Raw genomic sequence first — 19,918 nt, 5'->3', positions numbered from 1 at the left:
TTATATGAATCACAGACACTCTGTAAACTGCAATGGGATGTCCCGGGTCTGTTAAAAAGGAGCTGAAAGACTCATAGTGTGTGGCTCTACCTCAGGTTTGCTCCAGTTGAAGCAGTTGTGTTTGAAGTGCTTCACTGCCGCCTTGTAGCACTGATGCTGGGAGAGGTCAGCTCTGCTGTTTACCATGTCATTGGCTTTGAACGTGTTGCCGACGACTCTCTCGACCACTTTGCGCATTGTGTCGGCCATCATGTCCCTGAGCTACACAGACAAAGGTTCACACACTCTTTAATGGTAAATTGTCATCAAATGGATTTTCAGTGTACTGGCACACTGCCACAAACATTACAAAGCTTTGTCAGTCTTTACCTTGAGGTGGGCACTGATCTCCATGAGCAGGCCCCGTGCCACACTGATGTCATTGGAGGCCATCATTTTCCTCTTCAGGATGGCCAGAGGAACGTCAGGGCTCGGGGTCAGATCCAGGTTTGTAATTGGTGGCAGGTTCATCGGAGCTGGACTGTCTGCCTTGTGATTACCCTGAAACTGTATAACTTTCATGTGGGCCAAAGTCTGTAGAGAAAGATGTACAAGCGTTAAAACAGAAGGAGGAAACAAACTTTGTTTTTTTTTCACTCACATACATGAACACATTCTGCAAGTCATTCCAACTTTAAACTAAACACTACTTCCCCCTCAAATTTCTTTAGTCTAGAACTGACAAGTGCTCATTGAAGCATTTCGTTCACAGTTTGCACAGCCTTCTTGCTCTCACCTTGTTTCCGTACTGCTGGACGTGGCTCGTGTCTGTGTGGTTCTTCACAATCTTAAACTGCTGTAGCAATGTTTCTTTTCTCAGATCCTCCTGGATGCACAAAGACAGAAAAAAAACGTGAATGTGATAAAATGCTTCCAAAATAACAGTCACATGAAGAGTCAGTGAATTCGTTCCGTAAAATAATGTGTGGCAGTTTGACTGTCTCATGGTCAGGTTTCTGTTCTACTGTTACACACTTATGCAAAGTACTCGGGGCTGGTTAAAGACAAAAGTTCTGCTGCTACGTTTGGAGACGTTTATCACTTCCTTTTCCTGCCAATCTTAGATGTTAACCGTTTCTTCCTTTTTCATTCTCTCAGTGGATTCATGTTTCTGGATTAAATCTACATCTACACCATAATCCGATGTGCACCTCTCCCTGCAGCCTGAAGTCTAAACATTATAAGATGTGTTAAAGCCACCACACAAGATACTCTGAAGTTCAGAGTCACAATATAACAGACAACAATTACATTTTTCTTTTTAAAATATTTTTCAAAAATGAATAAATATTAGAAGCTGTGATTTGGACACAAACGAGGAAGATAATCACACACCACATCAGAGTCCTCCATCCAATTCACGCTGTACCAGTCACCCAGGTAGGTGTCCCGTTTCTCATCATAGTAGCAGGCATAAGAGGACTCCTCAGCGTTGGCTGCTGTGGTGGCATACACTGAAGAATACACAGAGATTCTCATGTTAGGAGACTTTAGTTTTACACTAGGCAGATCTAAAGGTCGCTCGCTAATCTGTTCAACAGCCTCAGAAAAATCTGAAGGTTGTAACTGAAGATCTAAACACAAATTTCAGTAACTGCTTTACACTTGGACACATCAAAAACAGACATTCATTGAAAACAATCAAAGAAGAATCTTGATCAATGTCATGTGCAGGTCCGGTTCTGTTTATCACTTGATGTCCGACACAGTAACTGTGCTTAAAGATGACCACAAGCTGGGCAGCTGACCTCAGCATTTAATGGATTCTTACAAAAGACTAAAAGTCAAAAGCAGAAGTCCTCAAACCACGGACCTGACATCTGTCTAGTCAACATAACATGAAGCGTAACGCACGGCTGATTTAAAAAAAAAAAAAAAAAATTAAAACATGAAAAATAAAAATCACATGATCCTAGTCTGATGCCATCAAAAGCATAGACCAGCATCAGTTTCGCTCTCATCACTTGATGCTGGTTCATCATTTTTTTTTTTTTTTTTTTTACAGGAAAGTAATTCTGCTGATAAAGTTCAACTCACCATCAACGTCAGTAGGCAGGTGGTTCATCATTGACCCGGACTCACATGCTTCAATGTAGAACACCATCTATGTGTGTGTGTGTGTGTGTGTGTGTGTGGACCAAACACAAATGTTATGACCTTACACATCAGCACAGCTACAACACAGTAGCTACAGCTACTTGTACGGTACATATCAAACATCACATCACCTTTTTGTATTTCTTGTTGTCGTGCATGTATGTAATGGCTGCTTGAAGGTCTTCAACATGGAGCTGCAGACAGAGAGGTGACAAATTTGCATTAACCACAATTATACACTACTGTTTCTTAGAGCACCGTGATGGCATGCACTGCAAACATAAAAACTGATTTATCAGCAAATTAGGAGATATGTAAGGTCCCAAAACACGGTTAGTTTACTTGGTGAGGATGTCTTCCTGGTTTGACAAGTTAAACACTAACAATGCTGATTGCAATGATAAGGTTAATGTTCAAATTGTGTTAACCATTTGTGTTTGACCTCAATGCGGCAACTGTTATCTTTTCATAATATTCCATCTAATAATTAGATATTTCACCAAATTGCAAAAATTGCAAAAAACAAAAAAACAAAAAAACCCAACCCAGACATATCAAAGTGATTGTGAAGCAATAAGGCTCTTTGTGAATCTGGTGTAACCTGTCTGTGGTTGTTGCAGTGCCAGGAAGTTAAAAAAAAACAAAAAGGTACTCACCTCATCGGCGGGAAATGCCAGAATACCAGGTGCTCCGTGATCGGTGAAGTAAACAAACACATGATCATTGGGTCCACTGCCAGGAAAATGAGAACAAAGTTAACAGGGACAAAAAAAAAAAAAAAAGTATATAAACCAGATTTATTGTTGTTTGGCCACGCGCTCGTTACTTCCTGTCTTTTTTAACCACTTACCTCTTCAGCACTTTTCCAGAGCCACCTTTGACTTTTGAGGCATCACCCTTCAACACTGCCAGGAAGTTTTCTGGGGTAACATCCTGCAATAACAGACACATCAACCCACAAAGTTTGCTTTCAGCAGAGAAGCCTCTTCAAACAATCGTCTGGAAAATATTGAAATCAGTTGATCTTTTATAGAAATGCACTGAAGCACTCACTTCCCCGATGTAGTCTTTAGGAACTCCCTTGTACACATCACTGCCATTTGGTCTATTGATCAGTATCCCAGGGGTAGGATTCCTGGAAGAAAAACATGATTGAGACACACAGAAGGAAGTGCAAATAGCTGATAAAACACTTTGTGAGATAAAAGGGAAACAGATGGATAACAATGATTCACTCATCTGGTGACAGAGCCACAAAACAATATGACACCACAGATGTTAAAATAAATCAATGAATAACATTTATAGTGAAATCTTATGGTATACATATCTGCGCACAGATACGTACAGTTTGTCTTTCTTTTTTACAGTTCTGTAGCTAGATATTTATTAACCAGATGCTCAGTCTGTGATTACAATGGCAGTGATACAAGAGCGTGACACGGATATTAAAAAAAAAAAAATCCCATATTGCATAATGTCTCTCAAAAAACAAAGCAGACTGACATTCATGGAACATTTTAAGGTGTGGGAACAGTTAACAATAACAGCATTACTCAGCATGCATCGTGCCTATCAACTTGAATAAACATGTCTACACATGGGTTATGATCCAAAATAACCAAAAAAAAAAAAAAAAAAAAAAAAAGGAACATATGTCTCCCATTTATCAGAAAGTTCTATCAAAAACTTTACTAAATGTCTGAAATGAACCTGAAAGAATGACTCGATTGACTGCCCGGTAAACTTCAAGCAAAACACAGTGAAAAGTCTTTGTTGTAAACAGCTGCTAATATATTAAAGTATCTCTAATTAAAGTAACAGCTAACTACATGTGCAAGTCGGCTGGCACTGAAATTTAAGTAGCACAGGCCAACTCTATCAAATCACTGCTAATGCTGGGTTTTACATCGCGTCCCACTATGTAACTGCCATTGTGATTCCCGCAACCAACACATCTCCTTACATTACCCCTCCTCTGCCAGTAACATAACTCCGAGACTATTTCTATGGAAGCGCCTTCCTCGCGACTCTTCTCAGCATGACTCATTCACTCAACATGTTTTTCTGAGCGATGCAGGGCCCTGCAACACAGTGACAGGAGGAATGCCAATGCAGCTTTTTGATCTGATTGGGAAATTCCTGCGAAAACCCTGAAACCCACCATTATCTCCAAAGATGATGCCAGCAGACTGTTAGTTTTCCATGAGATAGACTAAAGATGTTCCATCAGAATCAAAAAAGACAAAGACAAAAAAGTAATGACTGACAATACAACTATTTTTATTTTTTGAAAAAGTAGATCCAAGAGTAATTTAATCTTCTGAGCATTTTTAAACATCAAGAATTCATTCATTAAAAAACAAATCCTGTTGTTCAGTGTCTACAATGGTTGCTCTGATTTGTTTGTTTATGTCAGTCAGTCACCAAAGCTGAAGGCCATTTAAGGTCATTTAGCAAACAACTGGATTGTCAGCAGTTACTTTTTGTCTTTGTCTTTTGTGATCCTGATGAAACAGTGTTAGTCGGTCTTTACAGGGAGGAGATTCACAGTTTGACACCATAGAGAGCTGGGGAAAGTCTCCAGCTTTAGGTTCCTAGGAGTCACCATCACAGAGTGCCTTTCCTAAGCCAGACTCCTCCAAAAACCTGCTTAACAACTTCTATAGATGCATCCTCACAATCTCCGGCTCATCTTTAGCCTACTCACTGTGCAAAGAGTGAAGGGGAAATCCACAAAGACTCTGAAGGTGCTTCAAAGCTATCCTCACACAGAGACTTTAAGATTATTTCAGGCTTCTTGCTGAACATAGCTGTCAAATGACTTTATAACCCTACTGTGATATATTCTCCTGCTCAATTCCACATGTTTATGCTCCTCAGGAATATATGGATACATTTATACGTTATACATTTAGTAACTCATGTAAAGTGCATTATCCTATTGCTCAAATCCACCCTAAGATATATACATTACACATATTCATATATAAGTAGTTTATAATATCTCATATTCAGTGCTAACGTACAATATTCTTGTGTGTATGTATGTATGTATGTACACACACGTACACACACACACACACACACACACACACACACACACACACACACACACGTGTCAGTATATTTATCTGTTATGTAAATGTAATGCAGCATGTGAGATAGTAAAGCTAGACTTTTGTTATGGATGCATAATGACAGCAGAGACTCTTGAATTTGAGTCAGTTGTAACAGGGCCTACAAACAGCCTTTTCTGGCTTAAGATTTAGTTTTTGTGTGCTATATCTTACTAATAGTTAATAGCCTACTAAGGTCAACAGCTACTAAAATTAGGATGAGTTTGTGTCAAACATTTTAAGGAAAGAAGAAGTATGAACAAGCATCTACAACAGAGAAACAAAAGTGCCAACTCACTGTTCATTTTCAGCCAAATCATCGTACATCATGACCACAATCTGCTCGTCGGGGATGCCATTCCTGTGGACAATCTGGTAGGCATGGCAAGCATCGGCCTGAGCGAGCAGGAGAGCAAAAGATTCGGAGGTCAGCTCCACATTATCACAGTATGCAGCCTTTTAAGCAGCGGGAGGAGCACTTGGAAAACATGCATTAGGGAGGGGAAGTAGCTTATCAGAGCTTAAAGCGGTGCTTATCAAAAACCATGAGAGAAAACTATCGAGTCATGCACAGCTCGCACGGTAGTCGCAGTTTCACCTGGTGCCTGTAGTTGTACCAGCCGTTGGAGCCAGCCACAATAAGCACCCAGTGTTTTCCGCCACTGTTTTCCTCTTCCTGGGTGGGAAACCCAATAACGAGTCCGGCTGTCAGGCCAAGCAGGGCGAATAGGACGGACCGACACATCTTCTCGCTTTCTGTGGGATTCCTGGATGGATGACAGTAGGGAAAAATATTCAGATCCTCTTCTAGATTTCAGCTATGTTTACCGAGGTGGCAACAAACACGGAAAACTGAAAAAAATAAAAACACCTGATATCACCTGATAATTCTGGGAAGCTAACTAGCCATCAGTAGCACAACAAGCTTCGCAAAACATGGACTTTTAAAAAACACTCGGAGTGAGTTAAAGCTATTAAGACACACCGCTCAGTCCTAGAAGTTTTAAAGGAAGACAAAAACATATTTTATTACCTTTTCTTTGCGTTGTTAGACAAGGAAGGGGGCAACAACCGACTACACGCAAATCCTCAGCGGCACTCCACAGTTATATTTAATGTCGGGGGGCAAAACAGTTGGCATCGTTTTCTACGGGAGCCAATCAGAGTGCTCTGGGGCGGGGCTCACTAATCATGTGAGTAAGGTAACAGCTCTCCGTCATGTGACACTATTATTTTATAAGGCTATAACACAAGCATAAATGCATTTATGTTTTGGATGTAATTTCAAAACACCATAATCTCCTTGGACATCGGTTTTTGTTATTATTTTTTATTATATTTTAATTTGGTTTTGAGGTAATTTTGTGTTTCCTTTTGAATGATCACCTCTACTTCTTTGTCCCATTTTCTCTCTGTGGTTACTATCTCTTTCACTTCATTTTAATCACCCTTTTATATACTACAGCAAAACCATAAATATAAAATTCAATCCACGTGCTGATCACAAGTTTGATTTTATGCTTACTGACACAATTATGACTGCTCAGCTTCTGCTTAAAAGTGGGAATTTTACCCCATATTTTCCATATATGGGGTATAATGTTAGACTCGGGCTTGTTGCAGCCCGTCATTAAGGTTGGAAGAGCAGGTAGGTGGGCTTGTTTTCACAGTTAAAGCTGTGCCCTTAACATTATCAAATTAGTGAAATCACCGCTCTTTAACATCAGAGATCCAAATGAAGAAGAAGAAGAAAAAAAAACAACTTTCTGAAAGAATGATTTTAGCCCATACAATTCTATCAAGCTTCAAATATTTCCTATGACCACCTTTGTTCTTCAACAACCAGAGCTCTCTTATTGTAATTTCTTTTAAGTAGTATTCAGGAATAGTTATCCAGGCAACTTGAATATGGAACGCCAGGACTGATATAATGAATTAATTCAAAGCTCTTCTTTTGATGTTGCTGCCTAGATGATACCACACTGCTCCAGTAATGTTGAGGTTTGGACTCTAAGGATGTCAGTGTATGACATCGCTCCACAGCACCTGTTCCCACTGATTTTCAGTTTAGTTCTTGTTTAATTTGGCATACCACAGCCTTGTCTGCCTGTGCCTTAAGAATGGCTCCTTGACAGCCATCCTTCTATTGATGAGGCTTCCGTGAACTGAATAAACAGAAGAGCTCTCTCTCAGGGCCTGTGTTAGATCTTTGCTGGATAACCCCCCCACCCCCATTTATTAAAGACATCACTTTCTGACACTGTTCATCTGCTGCAAATATATTTTTTAAGACTGTAGGTAAAGGAAGAGCTGGCAATTTTCTTTGATTTTTTTTAAATGAACTGTACACCATAAAATATGCTAATTGTAAGCAAACAGGTTTTTGGAAATCACCTTGTTGGTGCAAAAACACTATTTTATCTTTGTCCAACTGCATTTCCTTTGGCAATTTTCATAGATTCAGGTAAAGAAATGGGAATAAAATCTGCTTTTGTGACAGGCTGACAGTCTCAAAGTGTACAAAGACAGAATTTAAAATTGGTTCTTTGTCAAGATGTCCGTTATTTGTAAACAAGACTAGTTTCAGCCTTTAAATTAGGTGCCATTTTTATGCTTGAATGATTTATGTAAAATACTGATCTGAAAATGGTCAAGAACAAGGACTGGACTGAAAATAATGAGGGAGTTTCACAGAGTGAAAAAGCAGCCAATGTCCAAATGAAAAACTTATATAAGAAAGTCTCTCTCCTTGGAAACAAAATATAAAAGATATGATTGGTGGGTTGAAACTTTTGCATGGCACAGAACAATTAGAAAAGCAGAAGAGAGCTACTTTAATGATAAAGTTGTTTAGGTTGTTCTTTTGAAAATAAACTCATGAATAAAATCATTCAGAGTATCAAAGACAGCAATAAATCAAACTTTTATTTCTCCATATAGAAAAGAATTAAGTTAAATAGAGAAACAGTCCACTGAAATTGCGGCATCTCATTTTCAACCAATGGTCCTTTGTACATTAATCTTTGTCCCAAAATGAAAAAAAAAAGAAAAGATGTAACAAAGTGTAAATACCGTATTCACAGTAATAAATATTGAAAACAAAATCTTTTATACATTGACATTATATATATATATATTTGTGTAAATATATATAGATATAGATATAATCATATACAGTAAAAAGTTATTTTCAAGTTTATCAAACATAAAATATTAAAATAAAAATGGCCAAAAACAGAATAATGATTGCATTTTTCTTTCCATTCCCAAGGCATCTGTAACCATGGCCATTCAGAATCTGTAATAAATAAAATGTGAATTTATCTAAAGATTGTAGTCCATCACTGTAAATTAAAAAATATATATAGTGCAAGTTCTTTTTTTCTTAGGCGTAAATTAATCTTGCAAATTTCAAACTAATCCAAACGGAATGACAACAATGAAACAGAGGGTGTTGAGGACAACATCGAGTCTCTGACTTCTGTCAGTTCTGCACCACAACTTTCTTTGTAGTCTTGGCAGCAAAAAACAAAAAATAAAAAACATAAGGATTTCACATGTATGAATCCATAGCAGATATTCAATAAACTTATTTGGCAAATAGGGGACAAACAAGAAAGAAGAAAGAGCTCCACGAGCTCCTTACACTCAGCTCTGTCAGGATTTCCAAAAGAAAAAAAGAAAAGGAAATGCATAGAAATTAATTACCAGTAGCAAGAACTAACTTAAGGGTTGTTTACTGTCATGCAGCATTTCTGAGACGCAAAGCAAGGCAGATATTGTGGATGTGAGTGTCGATGAAAGCATTGGATAAATGTATACTCTGCCTGTGCTTGCACATTTCCCTGGCTTCCTTTCCCCCTCAGCAGTAAGGAACGGGGGAGGGGGGAGAGCTCCCATTTCCTGTTTGTCTCCAGCCTCCTGTTAAAAGCCAGAAGAAGGTCTGACTTCATCTCCACGCAAGGGCGCAGGGGTATATGTGTGCGTGCAAGTGTCTGTTTGTGTTTGTGTGCTTGCTTATCCTCAAACCTCTGCACCCAACTCAATGACCCCAGTCTCAATAATGGGCACTAGCTTATCTTCCACCTGTACCAGCAGGATGGTTTTGTCTATATGGGAGCGATTTGCTGGGTCTCGGCTACAAGGCACCCACCGGTGAATCACCTGCAGGGGGCAATAGAAGAAACATCCAATAAAATTTATGAAGCATTTATGACAGAACAAGTAGGTCAGAAAGGGTGTTACAGGGCAAAAAAATAGGGCATGTGCAAGCATGATAATAACAGCTAAATCACATTTATAGCACCAGAGGTGAGTGGGTGTGTAAAATGAGTGTATGAGGCAAACTATAGCAACATATTTACATGACCTAGAGTTTACTTCATCTGCGTGTGAAGATAAGTAAAGGTGCTGATTTGGTAACATCTGTGAGAACACACTTACATGCCCTTCCATGCCCTCTAAAGGGCTCCAGTCTCTCCAGCAGGTCCTTCCTGCTCTCAGTCTCATGGTTTCGTCTGGCCACTGCAGTTCTTTCCGCTTCGATAAGTTAATGTTCTCCAGCACCAGACTCACGTCCACAATCTGAGGTGAAGACACGGACCGACAGGGTGTAAAAACTTATGTAACCACAAAGGAACTGAGGGCTTTTACTAGAAAGAAATCACTGACACTGCACGCACAAACAAACACACAAAGGATAAAGTGGAGAACAATAAAAAATAAAAATAGTTATATCAGGACTTTTTTTGCTGCTGTGGATACACAGAACAGAGTATTTACAAACCTGCACTCTGTAGGAGATGTCATCTCTCCGTACTGTGGAGACAGTGGGGTTGTGTTGCTGTAGGTGTTGATGATGGTGATGGTGCTGGCTGAGGGGGTCTGTCATGGTGTTGCAGAGGCCATCGTTGCCCAGTAGGCCTACCAGTGTGTGGCGTTTGCAGGGAGGTATGCTGTGGCTGGAGAGGGAGGCCGAAGGGCCAGCGGGATCAGAGGTGGAGCCCAGCCGGAGCTGCAGAGATGTAGGGAGCGTGCGTAGAGACAGCTGGCTGGTAGAGGAACGTCGACAGGGCTCCAGGCCGGTGGTGGAGGTGCGAAGCGAGGAGTGGCGGCTGCTGCCATAGCGGTATGATGACGAATGGCTCGCCACGGAGGCCCGGGCGGGAGAGTGCCGCACCAAACCCGACTGAACCGACTGGGAACTTTGACTGGTGCCTGGACACAAAGGGGAGAATTGGTTAGTTTTCATGCTATGCTGTTAAAGGCAAAATGTGACAGAGGAGCAGTAGTTCTCACCCAGAGTGTGTGGCTGGTATGAGTGAGGAGGGGGAGGTCCTGAGGTGCCCCCCTGAGATATTGAGCTCTGCTGAGAGTCGCCACCTGTCCCATTCCCACTGCCGCAGGACAAACCCCCTGCATCTGAATCCTCGATATTTCCGCCACTATTACAGCCTGCACCACAACCTTTCCGTAATCTGACAAGAGAAATCTTCACATTAATCTCAACGCAGATCCAAAATATACAGAAGAAATACTCAACAGAGAAGAACAACAGAATAGGAAATCCAGCAAACCTGTGCCAGGTGCTGACAATAAAGTTGCGGATGTTTCCGATGCTGATGGGACCTCCCAGGATGTGTCCGAGCTGCGGGTGTGAGTTGCAGTAGGAGGTTGTCAGCGGGGATACGTAGATTGGATATCCAATAGGCTGGTCGCAAGAAGAGTTGATCATGTTACGCAGAGCCTGCTTGGCGTTCTGGATGCTCCCACGCTCTGGATTTCTATTTCTCAGGAACACCAACTCCTGCTGCTGCCCTGCCCAAAGTCCTCGGACACATTCTTTATTTACCTGCAGCAAAATGCACAAGTTTGCATTACATAACCCGGCTTAGAGTGAGTATCATTAAACCGTTCTGTGCAGTCTGTTGACTCTGTTGCAGACCCACCTTGATAACCCGGAAGCTGAGGTATCGCCTATTGAGCATTATAATTTTATACTCGTTGGTTCCTTCGTCCAGGACGTGGCGCAGAGCTAGAAGCGACGGGGCGTTTGACAGAACGGCACTCCTCCAGGCAGGGTCCCCCTCGTGAGCGATGACCAGGTTCTGCTGGTGAGAGGAGATGGCCTCGAAAAGAACTGCTGGCTCATCGTACTCGTCGGGGGACGTGAAGTGGTCCTGGGGGGAAAAAAAAGTTGAGAAAAAAAAGTTGAGTATAGGGTTTAGGACAGTTTTTGTCTCAGTGGGGGGCTCAGTGGGGCCACATCCAGGGTCTCACCTGGTGTAGTTTGAGAGACATTCGGATACCAGGCACCACAACTTTCCTGAGCAGTTCCATGTCTGCAAAGATCCACTCATCTCGCACTGAAGAGATGCGAAAATCTCCTTTAAAAAGAGCATGAAGTCCATAAAGGAAAGACTCCAGATTGCTGTGATGAAAAGAAGAAGAAGAAGAAGAAGGAAAAAAAAAAGATTAGTCGGTACTCTTTATCTGGCTCACACAGACAGAGAGAAAATAGGAAAAGACAATGAGTGCATTTATGCTTAGAAAGACGTGCTTTTGAAAGCTAAACAGGAAAACTACAGGAACAATTGTCACAACAAGTCAACCTCCTGTTACTGTTTACTCTCAGTTCATGACACATTTGAACTCCTTCACTCACAATACAATAACAATTACTAAATAACCTGGACATATGATGGGCTGCAGTTCCCAGAGCTCTCCTTCCCAGCACGCACAGTCCAAAGCAGAGCAGCACCAGAGGCGAGTCTTTCTCACTGTCCAGTGGCTACAATCAGAGCAAAACATGAAAGATTTCAGAGGGCAGCTTTTCTCTCCAAATACAGATATTTTCAACATGTCTCTGTGATCCCCCACCTAGTTTTTTATTTAAAAAAAACAACAAAAACAAACAACCCCCCATATCATCTGACAACAACTGACGCAAATACAGGACCCCTTTGGGCAGTAACAAGATGCAATGACTTTTTAAAGAGTGATTAAAATCAAACTGCTCAAGGGATTTAAAGTCTTTGAAGATCTTAAGTTGCCACTGTCATGCTATTAGAATATTTTTTAATTTATTGTGACAATGCAATGAAATATGCTTTGCTTGTACAGCTGGGGGAAAAAAAGACCAATAGCCTGCTGCAATTTGGGGGACAATAACTGTTCCACAAGCAGAATTGAAGGCCTTATTACCTTGGCCCTTCGGGAGTTGCAGTACTGGATCCAGCCCAGATAGACACCACAGAAACTGTCCCTGGAGATGCCCGCAAGCCGGTGGTCATAGTCCTCATCAATGTTGGGATTGAAAGTGGGATCCAGATCGACATAGTTCCTCTCTCCACATCCCCGCAGGCCATCTTTCATGGTCTCATTAGCCAGCCATTCCTCCAGTTTAGGAGAAGCAACTACATAGTAGATGATACCCTGAGCACAGAAAGGGATGATGCATTTAGAACTTTTAGAAATCCCACACTGCACTAAAACATTCTTCTCTCGTGTCATCCCACAAACCTTGACATAGTAGGTGGTGAGGATGCGGCGTAGATCGAACACCTGCAGCATGGAGGCAGCGCTGTTATCAGTGATGCTGTAGCCCTCCAGAACATATTTGGTGACCAGCACCTCCCACGCCAGCCAGCGCTGCCCAAAGGCAGCATTAAAGGATAGGATGTGAGGGAGATGGCCTGGCTCGCAGCAGCAGCAGCCCTCATCTTCCTCCACCCCTTCAGTGATGGCTTCGACTTCCCTCTGTTGGCAGTAAGTTCCTGTGGAGGAAAAGTCAGCATGTTATTGATGCTGTGTGGGACACAGGTCCGTTCCAGTTCAGTCCGGTAAAGTGCAACGAGTGAGAGAATCGTGATTATCATTAATAGTTCAACCTATAATTTTCTGTTAACTAACTCGTTGATTAATCACTTTATCATTGGAGCTTTAATCCAATAAACCGACAGAAGGAAGATGCTCTGTAATAAACACAAAGCTGCTGACAGAAACTGGTGATGAGTGTCATGCTTTGGGGTGTGCCTCCAATTCTATAAAATGTTTACTCTGTCACATGTTCTCAGCTAATGTTTCAGCAGGTTTATTTGCAGCACAAAGCTTCAGGCTGAATAAAACAAAGTCACGCTGATGATAAAGCACGACCAGGTGTGTTTGGGAAGGAGATAAGAATGACTAAACAAATACAGTGGAATGCCACTTTGATGAAATATCTCAAGTAGTACTTGTAAATAATTCTTAGGGTTTAGTTTGACCTCCTTAAAAAAGAAAAGAAACAAAAAACAAAACAAGTGCACAAATATGAATGGAGATTGAAACTGGAGATCTATGAAATGCCAAACACACTTGAAAACCAATACGTGTCACATTTATTTTGCTCTATGGCAGATCTACGATGGGAACTGGCTTCACAATTTTAAAGTTAACTTTGTGCTGCTACACTACATGGACAAACATACTGGGCCACCTACACATTACTCCTACAGGAGGTGTTTGGCCTTGGAAACTCATGTCGTGAAGCTCCTTGTCCACAGTTTTCATGCTGATTGTAATGGAAGAGGAGGTTTGGAGCTCTGCAGTTACTGAGTCAGCACAGCGTTTGCAACTTTTACACATTACATGCCTCAGCGACCCCACCCTGTAACTTCATGTCATCAATTCATGGCTGAGTTGCTGTGGTTCTTGCACGGTTCCCCTTTGCAATAATACACTTACAGTTGATTGTAGAAAATCCAGGAGGGAAGAACTTTCACAAAATGATTTGCTGCAGCAGTGACGTCCTTCTACAGTACCATACTTGAAACCAGTGAGTTCTTTAGAATGACCCACAAACGTTTGTTAAGACAGATGGCTAGGTGCTTAATATTATACACTTATGGCCATGGGACTGAAAAGGCCTGAATTATAAGATTAAGAGGTGTGGGACAATACTTTTGTTCATGTGGAAATATAAAAATCTTGTAAATAACAGAGGTCAGACCAGACAAAATAATAATTATACAAAGAATATAAAGAATATGTTGACACAGCTGTCCAAGCTCTAAAACTAACTGAACGATACATACAGCCTGTTTAGTGTGAAGAGTAAAAGGAGAGATGTGATATGGGCCACGGGTCTGACCTGACACTTGAAAATAATGTTTAATGAGGTACACTAAAAAGTCATAAAATACATTTTTACAAACACTTACAAAACGTTAGACTACATGATCTTGGTTAGGTTGACAAGACCCAAATAAGGTTACGTTTGAAGATTGTTTATAATATTTTAGTCACTTGGGATTCTACTTGGAAACAAATAAGACTAATCATATTAGCTGTAGTGAAACACCTGTTTTCTGAATTTCTTTTAACCTTCAGTTCTTGCACTACAACGCATTTGTTAATAATTAATTGTCATTAATTAGTGACTGAATTCCTGCAACAGCTGGTTCAACACTTTTTACAAATGGATCTCCTCACCTCTGAACTCCAGCCCTCGAAGCTGAAAGGTAACAAGGCCGTTACCAATTTCTATGAGGTGCACCAACGCGTTCAGGTAGTCAGAAGCCAAAATGAAACAGTCCCCGGTGCTGAAGTTTCCCCAGCGGCCCAAGAGGAGGTCTCCACAGAGGCTGTGCTGCAGGGAGCGGGTCAGGTGCTCATAGAAGATGGAGTTCAAATTGTTGTCGTCAGAGCCTGAGGACAGATGAAGGAAGGAGTAAAGTACATTAATAAATCACACGTCACTGCTTTATTGTGTAACCAGTGTGATCACTAGGACACAATGAGGATTTAAGTCTGCCCCAATTAAATATCAACATTTAAGCAAGCAATTCTCTGGTTACAGTTTTAACCAAAAGACATGTCGTCACCTGGATTTCTGTCCAACTGAGAGGCCAGTCGAGTGTTTGAGTGATCCACTCTTTTAGTGCTGCAAGAAAACGGAAAAGAGCAACACATTTTAGAAGTGCAAGAAAGTGTCAGAAAAATGTTTAAAAACAAAAAAACTCTTCACTTGTAGTCTCTCTCCCAGAACTTGACAGGACGGACATAAGAAGTGATGAAAATGGCACTGCCCAGAAAGGGATTGAGGGGGGTGGAGAAGATTGCTGACACTACAGCCTGGACAAACAGCATGGCAGAGTCTGATGAGGCCTCAGGTCAAGGTCATTTGACAACTTGCTACAAGAAAAACTACAGCCTCAAAAAACAAAACACTTAACATGTTATAACAGGAAGAATTTACTGCAGTGCTGCAGACCAACATAAGAAACTGCTGACTCAGTCTATAGTATGCTGTGATAAGAGACAGCAGTGAAAGGATACGAGGCACGGCAAAGGGCTGAGCAAAGGCGTGGAAGGCTGAACCCCACGTGATCTGCCAGGGGGCGATGTAGGTGTAAACAAAGTGCAGCTTATAGAACAGCTCCCACATCTTAAAAAAACAAAACAAAACAAACCCCCCCCCCCAGAAAGAAACAGTCAAGAAACCAGTAATATGAATCATCCACCTGTGATATGATATGTATGCATGTGTCTTGCAGTTAATCAGAATATTCACTCAAATAATTTAAATACATTTCTCTCACCTTGCTGAAAATGATAGACATCAGGAAGAGGTCAAGCAACAGCGTCTCCGACAGTTGACGGTAGTCAAAGGTGAAGAAGAGGACAGTGAAGAGGATCGTCACATACTGGTAGGTAGGACTGCTGTAGCAGGAGCGAAGCAGTTTCAGGCCTGCCACTGTGATCATCAGTGCGCCGATTCTGGAGCAACAGCAAAGAACATTTTTTGTTTTGTTTAAGTACCACGCATTCAAACTTGCATCACTCTAAAAAGCTGATAGAAATCAGAGAAAGAGTCACAAAGAGAAACAACGGAGTCCTCACTCGGTGTCGAGTCTTTTCGGGCTGGCCAGCTCTCTGGCGCTGCCGCTGAGCTCGTTGAGAATAACGAGTGGATAGAGAACGTTCTTTTCCACAAACAGCAGCCACACGTGCAGCTTTTCAAACCACATTACATGTGCTGCATCTGACAAAAGAGAGGAAGAGCATTTGAGATGATGAAGAAAATGAAGAAAGAAAAAAAGAAGACTAAATAAAAATTATTTTTCTGATTCCCCCCATGTGACTCAAATTCACTGTACTTACCCCTGACTTCAAACTGGTAGTACTCCTTGTTTTTTAAAAGAGGGTGAGAGAAGCAGTACCAGGGTAGCTGCTTGCGAACTTGAGGCAGCAGGTAGTGGGTGAGCAACCCCACCGTCCCCAGCAGAGCATACAGGACATAACTGAGGAAAGGCTGCGGGAACACAGAGATGCAATAATGCTTACAGTTTGTGTTTGCTGGTTTTAAGAACAAGAAAAAATAACTGACTAGATCATCATGAGTGTTAAAAGAATATGTAATGTAACAATACAGCACACATTACATTTGATTTTCTGTATTCAAAACCAAAGAAATGACTGTACCTGCAGCGCTATGAATACTGTGCTAACGTGGATGGCGAAGTAAAGGACAGCAATGACCACACAGACGATCAGGTCGGACTGCAAACGCTCATTCTAAAACATTTGAAAAGAAACACTTAAGGGATCAAAGAAACAAAAAAAAAACTATTTTAGACTGAAAATTAGAACTGTGCAACAATTTTAACAACTAAAATTGATGTATACTCACCACTGAAGACCTAAGTTTCTCTGGCAGAGGGTCCTGGACCTCTGACAGGGGGTCTTCTGGATTTTTGTCTCTTAAATTGGGTAAAATCTTGGACTGTACCAGTGAGCTGTAAATCAGAGAGACCAAAAATATTACCAGTTTGAAGGCCATCAACCTCCTGTGAGGGATTATACAATCAGAAGGATCGCAGAGTCAACATCTGTTAACACAACTATTTGGTGAAGCAGTGTTAAGCTATTTGAACTGATTTCAGGAAATCCATATCTAAGATAATCCACAGAATATGTTTGAGTAGAAAGTTCACACATAACTCTTAACCAGATAAGTTATTTTCACCCATCCAACCATTAGGACCAGTTTTGGTTTTAAAAATCATGTAATATGTGAATTTTGCTTTAATACAAATCAAAGCTGTGGTGCATGTCTGTAAACTTACAGGAGGACAGAGGGGTCACTGCTCTGCCGGCTCAAGTGGTAAGACACTGCCACCAAGAGGCCACAGAATACAGAAAATAGCACAGGGATGTGATGAGGCTCCCAGGTCTCCTGAAACACAGTATCAAGGATTTAACACACTTCTGGGTGTCTGACCTTATGTTGCTGGTATGCCTGATGTTTCCAAAACTACTGGATGGACTACCATGAAACATTCCAAGACGAATCCTGACAATAGCTTCTTTTCAATATGCTAAATTATGGTTCTGTGTATCCTCTATCCTGCCATGACCCACAAATCTCTTCCTCCAACATTATGACAGATCTTTTAGCAAATTAAAAAGAACATAGAGAAGAGGCTTCTGGAGGAGCTAGGAGTGAGCAAGAACAAATGTAGCCTATGTGTGGCATAGGCTACATCTGCATAATTTTAAATGTTGCTCTTCCACATGTGACACAGCTTATTCCCACGAGGCTTACTTTGTAGTGCTATGGATAAAGGCCAGCAGCCAGTATGACAGAACATAGCGACATCGGGAGATTCTGTTTAATATACTTTCTTGTTTCATGTGTTAAATCTAACACGTTTGTAATGTGGTTTGGCATTACGGAAAGCAACAGTTAGTCTTGTTTTTATTTTTATATTTAACACCCACACCTTTATGTAGTTAGGTATACTGTACAGTAATGATGCTTTACTTATATATGTGAATAAAGGCCTTGTTAGGAAAAAATATGTTAAGGACATTTGTACTTGTCAGTTTTAAAGGTAATTCAGATGTGCAAAACATCAATACAACGATTAAAGCTGATGCTATACGAGCAAGAATTTCTCAACTATGGTTGTGTATCCGGGGTGGTGGTCCCCATCTTTAAGAAGGGGGACCGAAGGGTGTGTTCCAACTACAGGGGGATCACACTCCTCAGCCTCCCTGGGAAAGTCTATGCCAGGGTGCTGGAAAGGAGAGTTCGTCCGCTAGTCGAACCTCGGATACAGGAGGAACAATGCGGTTTTCGTCGTGGTCGCGGAACACTGGACCAGCTCTTTATCCTCTCGAGGATACTTGAGGGTGCATGGGAGTTTGCCCAACCAGTCTACATGTGTTTTGTGGACTTGGAGAAGGCATTCGACCGTGTCCCTCGGGGTGTCCTGTGGGAGGTGTTGCGGGAGTATGGGGTGTCTGGCCCATTGCTACGGGCCATTCGATCCCTATACAACCGTTGCAAGAGCTTGGTTCGCATTGCCGGCAATAAGTCGGACTCGTTCCCGGTGGGTGATGGGCTCCGCCAGGGCTGCCCTTTGTCTCCGGTTCTGTTCATAATTTTTATAGACAGGATTTCTAGGCGCAGCCAAGTGGCGGAGGGCTTTCGCTTTGGTGGCCTTAGAATCTCATCTCTGATTTTTGCAGATGATGTGGTTCTGAGGGCCTCCAGCTCACACTGGAACGGTTCGCAGCTGAGTGTGAAGCAGCGGGAATGAGGATCAGCACCTCCAAATCTGAGGCCATGGTTCTCAGCCGGAAAAGGGTGGAGTGCCCACTCCGGGTCGGGGATGAGTTCCTGCCCCAAGTGGAGGAGTTCAAGTATCTCGGGGTCTTGTTCGCGAGTGATGGGAGAAGGGAGCCGGAGATCGACAGACGGATTGGGGCTGCGGCTGCAGTAATGCGGACGCTGCACCGGTCCGTTGTGGTAAAGAGGGAGCTGAGTGTAAAAGCGAAGCTCTCAATTTACCGGTCGATCTACGTCCCTACCCTCACCTATGGTCATGAACTGGGGTGGCTGGCCTCTCCCTTAGAGATAGGGTGAGAAGTTCGGCCATCCGGGAGGGGCTCAGAGCCGCTGCTGCTCCACGTCAAAAGGAGCCAGCTGAGGTGGTTCGGACATCTGACAAGGATGCCCCCTGGGCGCCTCCTGGGTGAGGTGTTCCAGGCATGTCCCACTGGGAGGAGGCCCCGGGGAAGACCCAGGACACGCTGGAGAGATTATATCTCTCGGCTGGCCTGGGAACGCCTTGGTGTTCCCCCAGATAAGCTGGAGGAGGTGGCTGGGGAGAGGGAGGTCTGGGCCTCTTTGCTTATTCTATAAAGAAAAAAACATGAAATTAAAATAATAGCACATAGTAAGAAATTTAAAAAAAACAAAAACAACAATTCTTTATCCGCGACCCGGCCTCGGATAAAGCGGATGAGGATGGATGGATAGATGGATGGATGGTTGTGTATCTTCATCACATCTCTCTCCCATCCTCACTGGAGGATGAGAAGCAAGTGAGGGAAGCGAGGAGACATGGAGAATTAAAGGATAATGAATTAGGACAATAAATAACAAGTAGTGTATCCTGGCGATTCCACAATAAGTTCTCTACTGCAAACTGAGCTTCACAGTTTTTAGTGTCGAGTGATGTTGACAACAACTAGTTGGATTGAAATTCGACACAATCATTCATGTTCTCCTCAAACGCCAAGAACAAGAATCAGGTACTTCTTATTTTTTCCATTTATTGTCACCACCTCAACAAAATACGTTTTTTTTTTGTATTTTTAACATTATAGATCAA

The 19,918-nt window shown here is 41.9% G+C and overlaps 2 protein-coding genes across 2 annotated transcripts in view; both read right to left on the bottom strand.

The window, feature by feature from the left end:
- The window catches only part of lgmn (legumain), an 8,090-nt gene extending 1,663 nt beyond the window's left edge, over positions 1 to 6,427 (bottom strand). Inside the window, exons 1-12 of the mRNA XM_042225626.1 lie at positions 6,289 to 6,427; positions 5,854 to 6,022; positions 5,554 to 5,651; positions 3,190 to 3,271; positions 2,987 to 3,069; positions 2,793 to 2,868; positions 2,268 to 2,330; positions 2,077 to 2,143; positions 1,375 to 1,493; positions 776 to 865; positions 370 to 573; positions 91 to 261 (exon numbers count right to left, since the gene is read on the bottom strand). Of these exons, the coding sequence (XP_042081560.1) occupies positions 91 to 261; positions 370 to 573; positions 776 to 865; positions 1,375 to 1,493; positions 2,077 to 2,143; positions 2,268 to 2,330; positions 2,793 to 2,868; positions 2,987 to 3,069; positions 3,190 to 3,271; positions 5,554 to 5,651; positions 5,854 to 6,000 (1,200 nt within the window). The 5' untranslated portion in view covers positions 6,001 to 6,022; positions 6,289 to 6,427. The remainder of the gene's footprint in view (positions 1 to 90; positions 262 to 369; positions 574 to 775; positions 866 to 1,374; positions 1,494 to 2,076; positions 2,144 to 2,267; positions 2,331 to 2,792; positions 2,869 to 2,986; positions 3,070 to 3,189; positions 3,272 to 5,553; positions 5,652 to 5,853; positions 6,023 to 6,288) is intronic.
- A 2,620-nt stretch (positions 6,428 to 9,047) lies between these two features.
- The window catches only part of pcnx1 (pecanex 1), a gene marked incomplete in the record, with an annotated part of 37,723 nt that continues 26,852 nt past the window's right edge, over positions 9,048 to 19,918 (bottom strand). Inside the window, 20 exon segments of the mRNA XM_014337352.2 lie at positions 9,048 to 9,419; positions 9,699 to 9,839; positions 10,042 to 10,472; positions 10,554 to 10,732; positions 10,832 to 11,106; positions 11,204 to 11,434; positions 11,535 to 11,685; positions 11,945 to 12,045; positions 12,459 to 12,689; positions 12,777 to 13,030; positions 14,727 to 14,942; positions 15,119 to 15,177; positions 15,262 to 15,391; positions 15,573 to 15,681; positions 15,836 to 16,013; positions 16,137 to 16,278; positions 16,398 to 16,548; positions 16,719 to 16,811; positions 16,927 to 17,032; positions 17,363 to 17,472. Coding sequence (XP_014192838.1) covers positions 9,279 to 9,419; positions 9,699 to 9,839; positions 10,042 to 10,472; positions 10,554 to 10,732; positions 10,832 to 11,106; positions 11,204 to 11,434; positions 11,535 to 11,685; positions 11,945 to 12,045; positions 12,459 to 12,689; positions 12,777 to 13,030; positions 14,727 to 14,942; positions 15,119 to 15,177; positions 15,262 to 15,391; positions 15,573 to 15,681; positions 15,836 to 16,013; positions 16,137 to 16,278; positions 16,398 to 16,548; positions 16,719 to 16,811; positions 16,927 to 17,032; positions 17,363 to 17,472 — 3,429 coding nt within the window.

The sequence above is a fragment of the Haplochromis burtoni genome, unplaced genomic scaffold (assembly GCF_018398535.1).
Source record: "Haplochromis burtoni strain Fernald_Lab_line unplaced genomic scaffold, NCSU_Asbu1 Contig_176, whole genome shotgun sequence".
Lineage (NCBI taxonomy): Eukaryota > Metazoa > Chordata > Actinopteri > Cichliformes > Cichlidae > Haplochromis > Haplochromis burtoni.
This window is presented reverse-complemented; position numbering and strand designations above follow the sequence as displayed.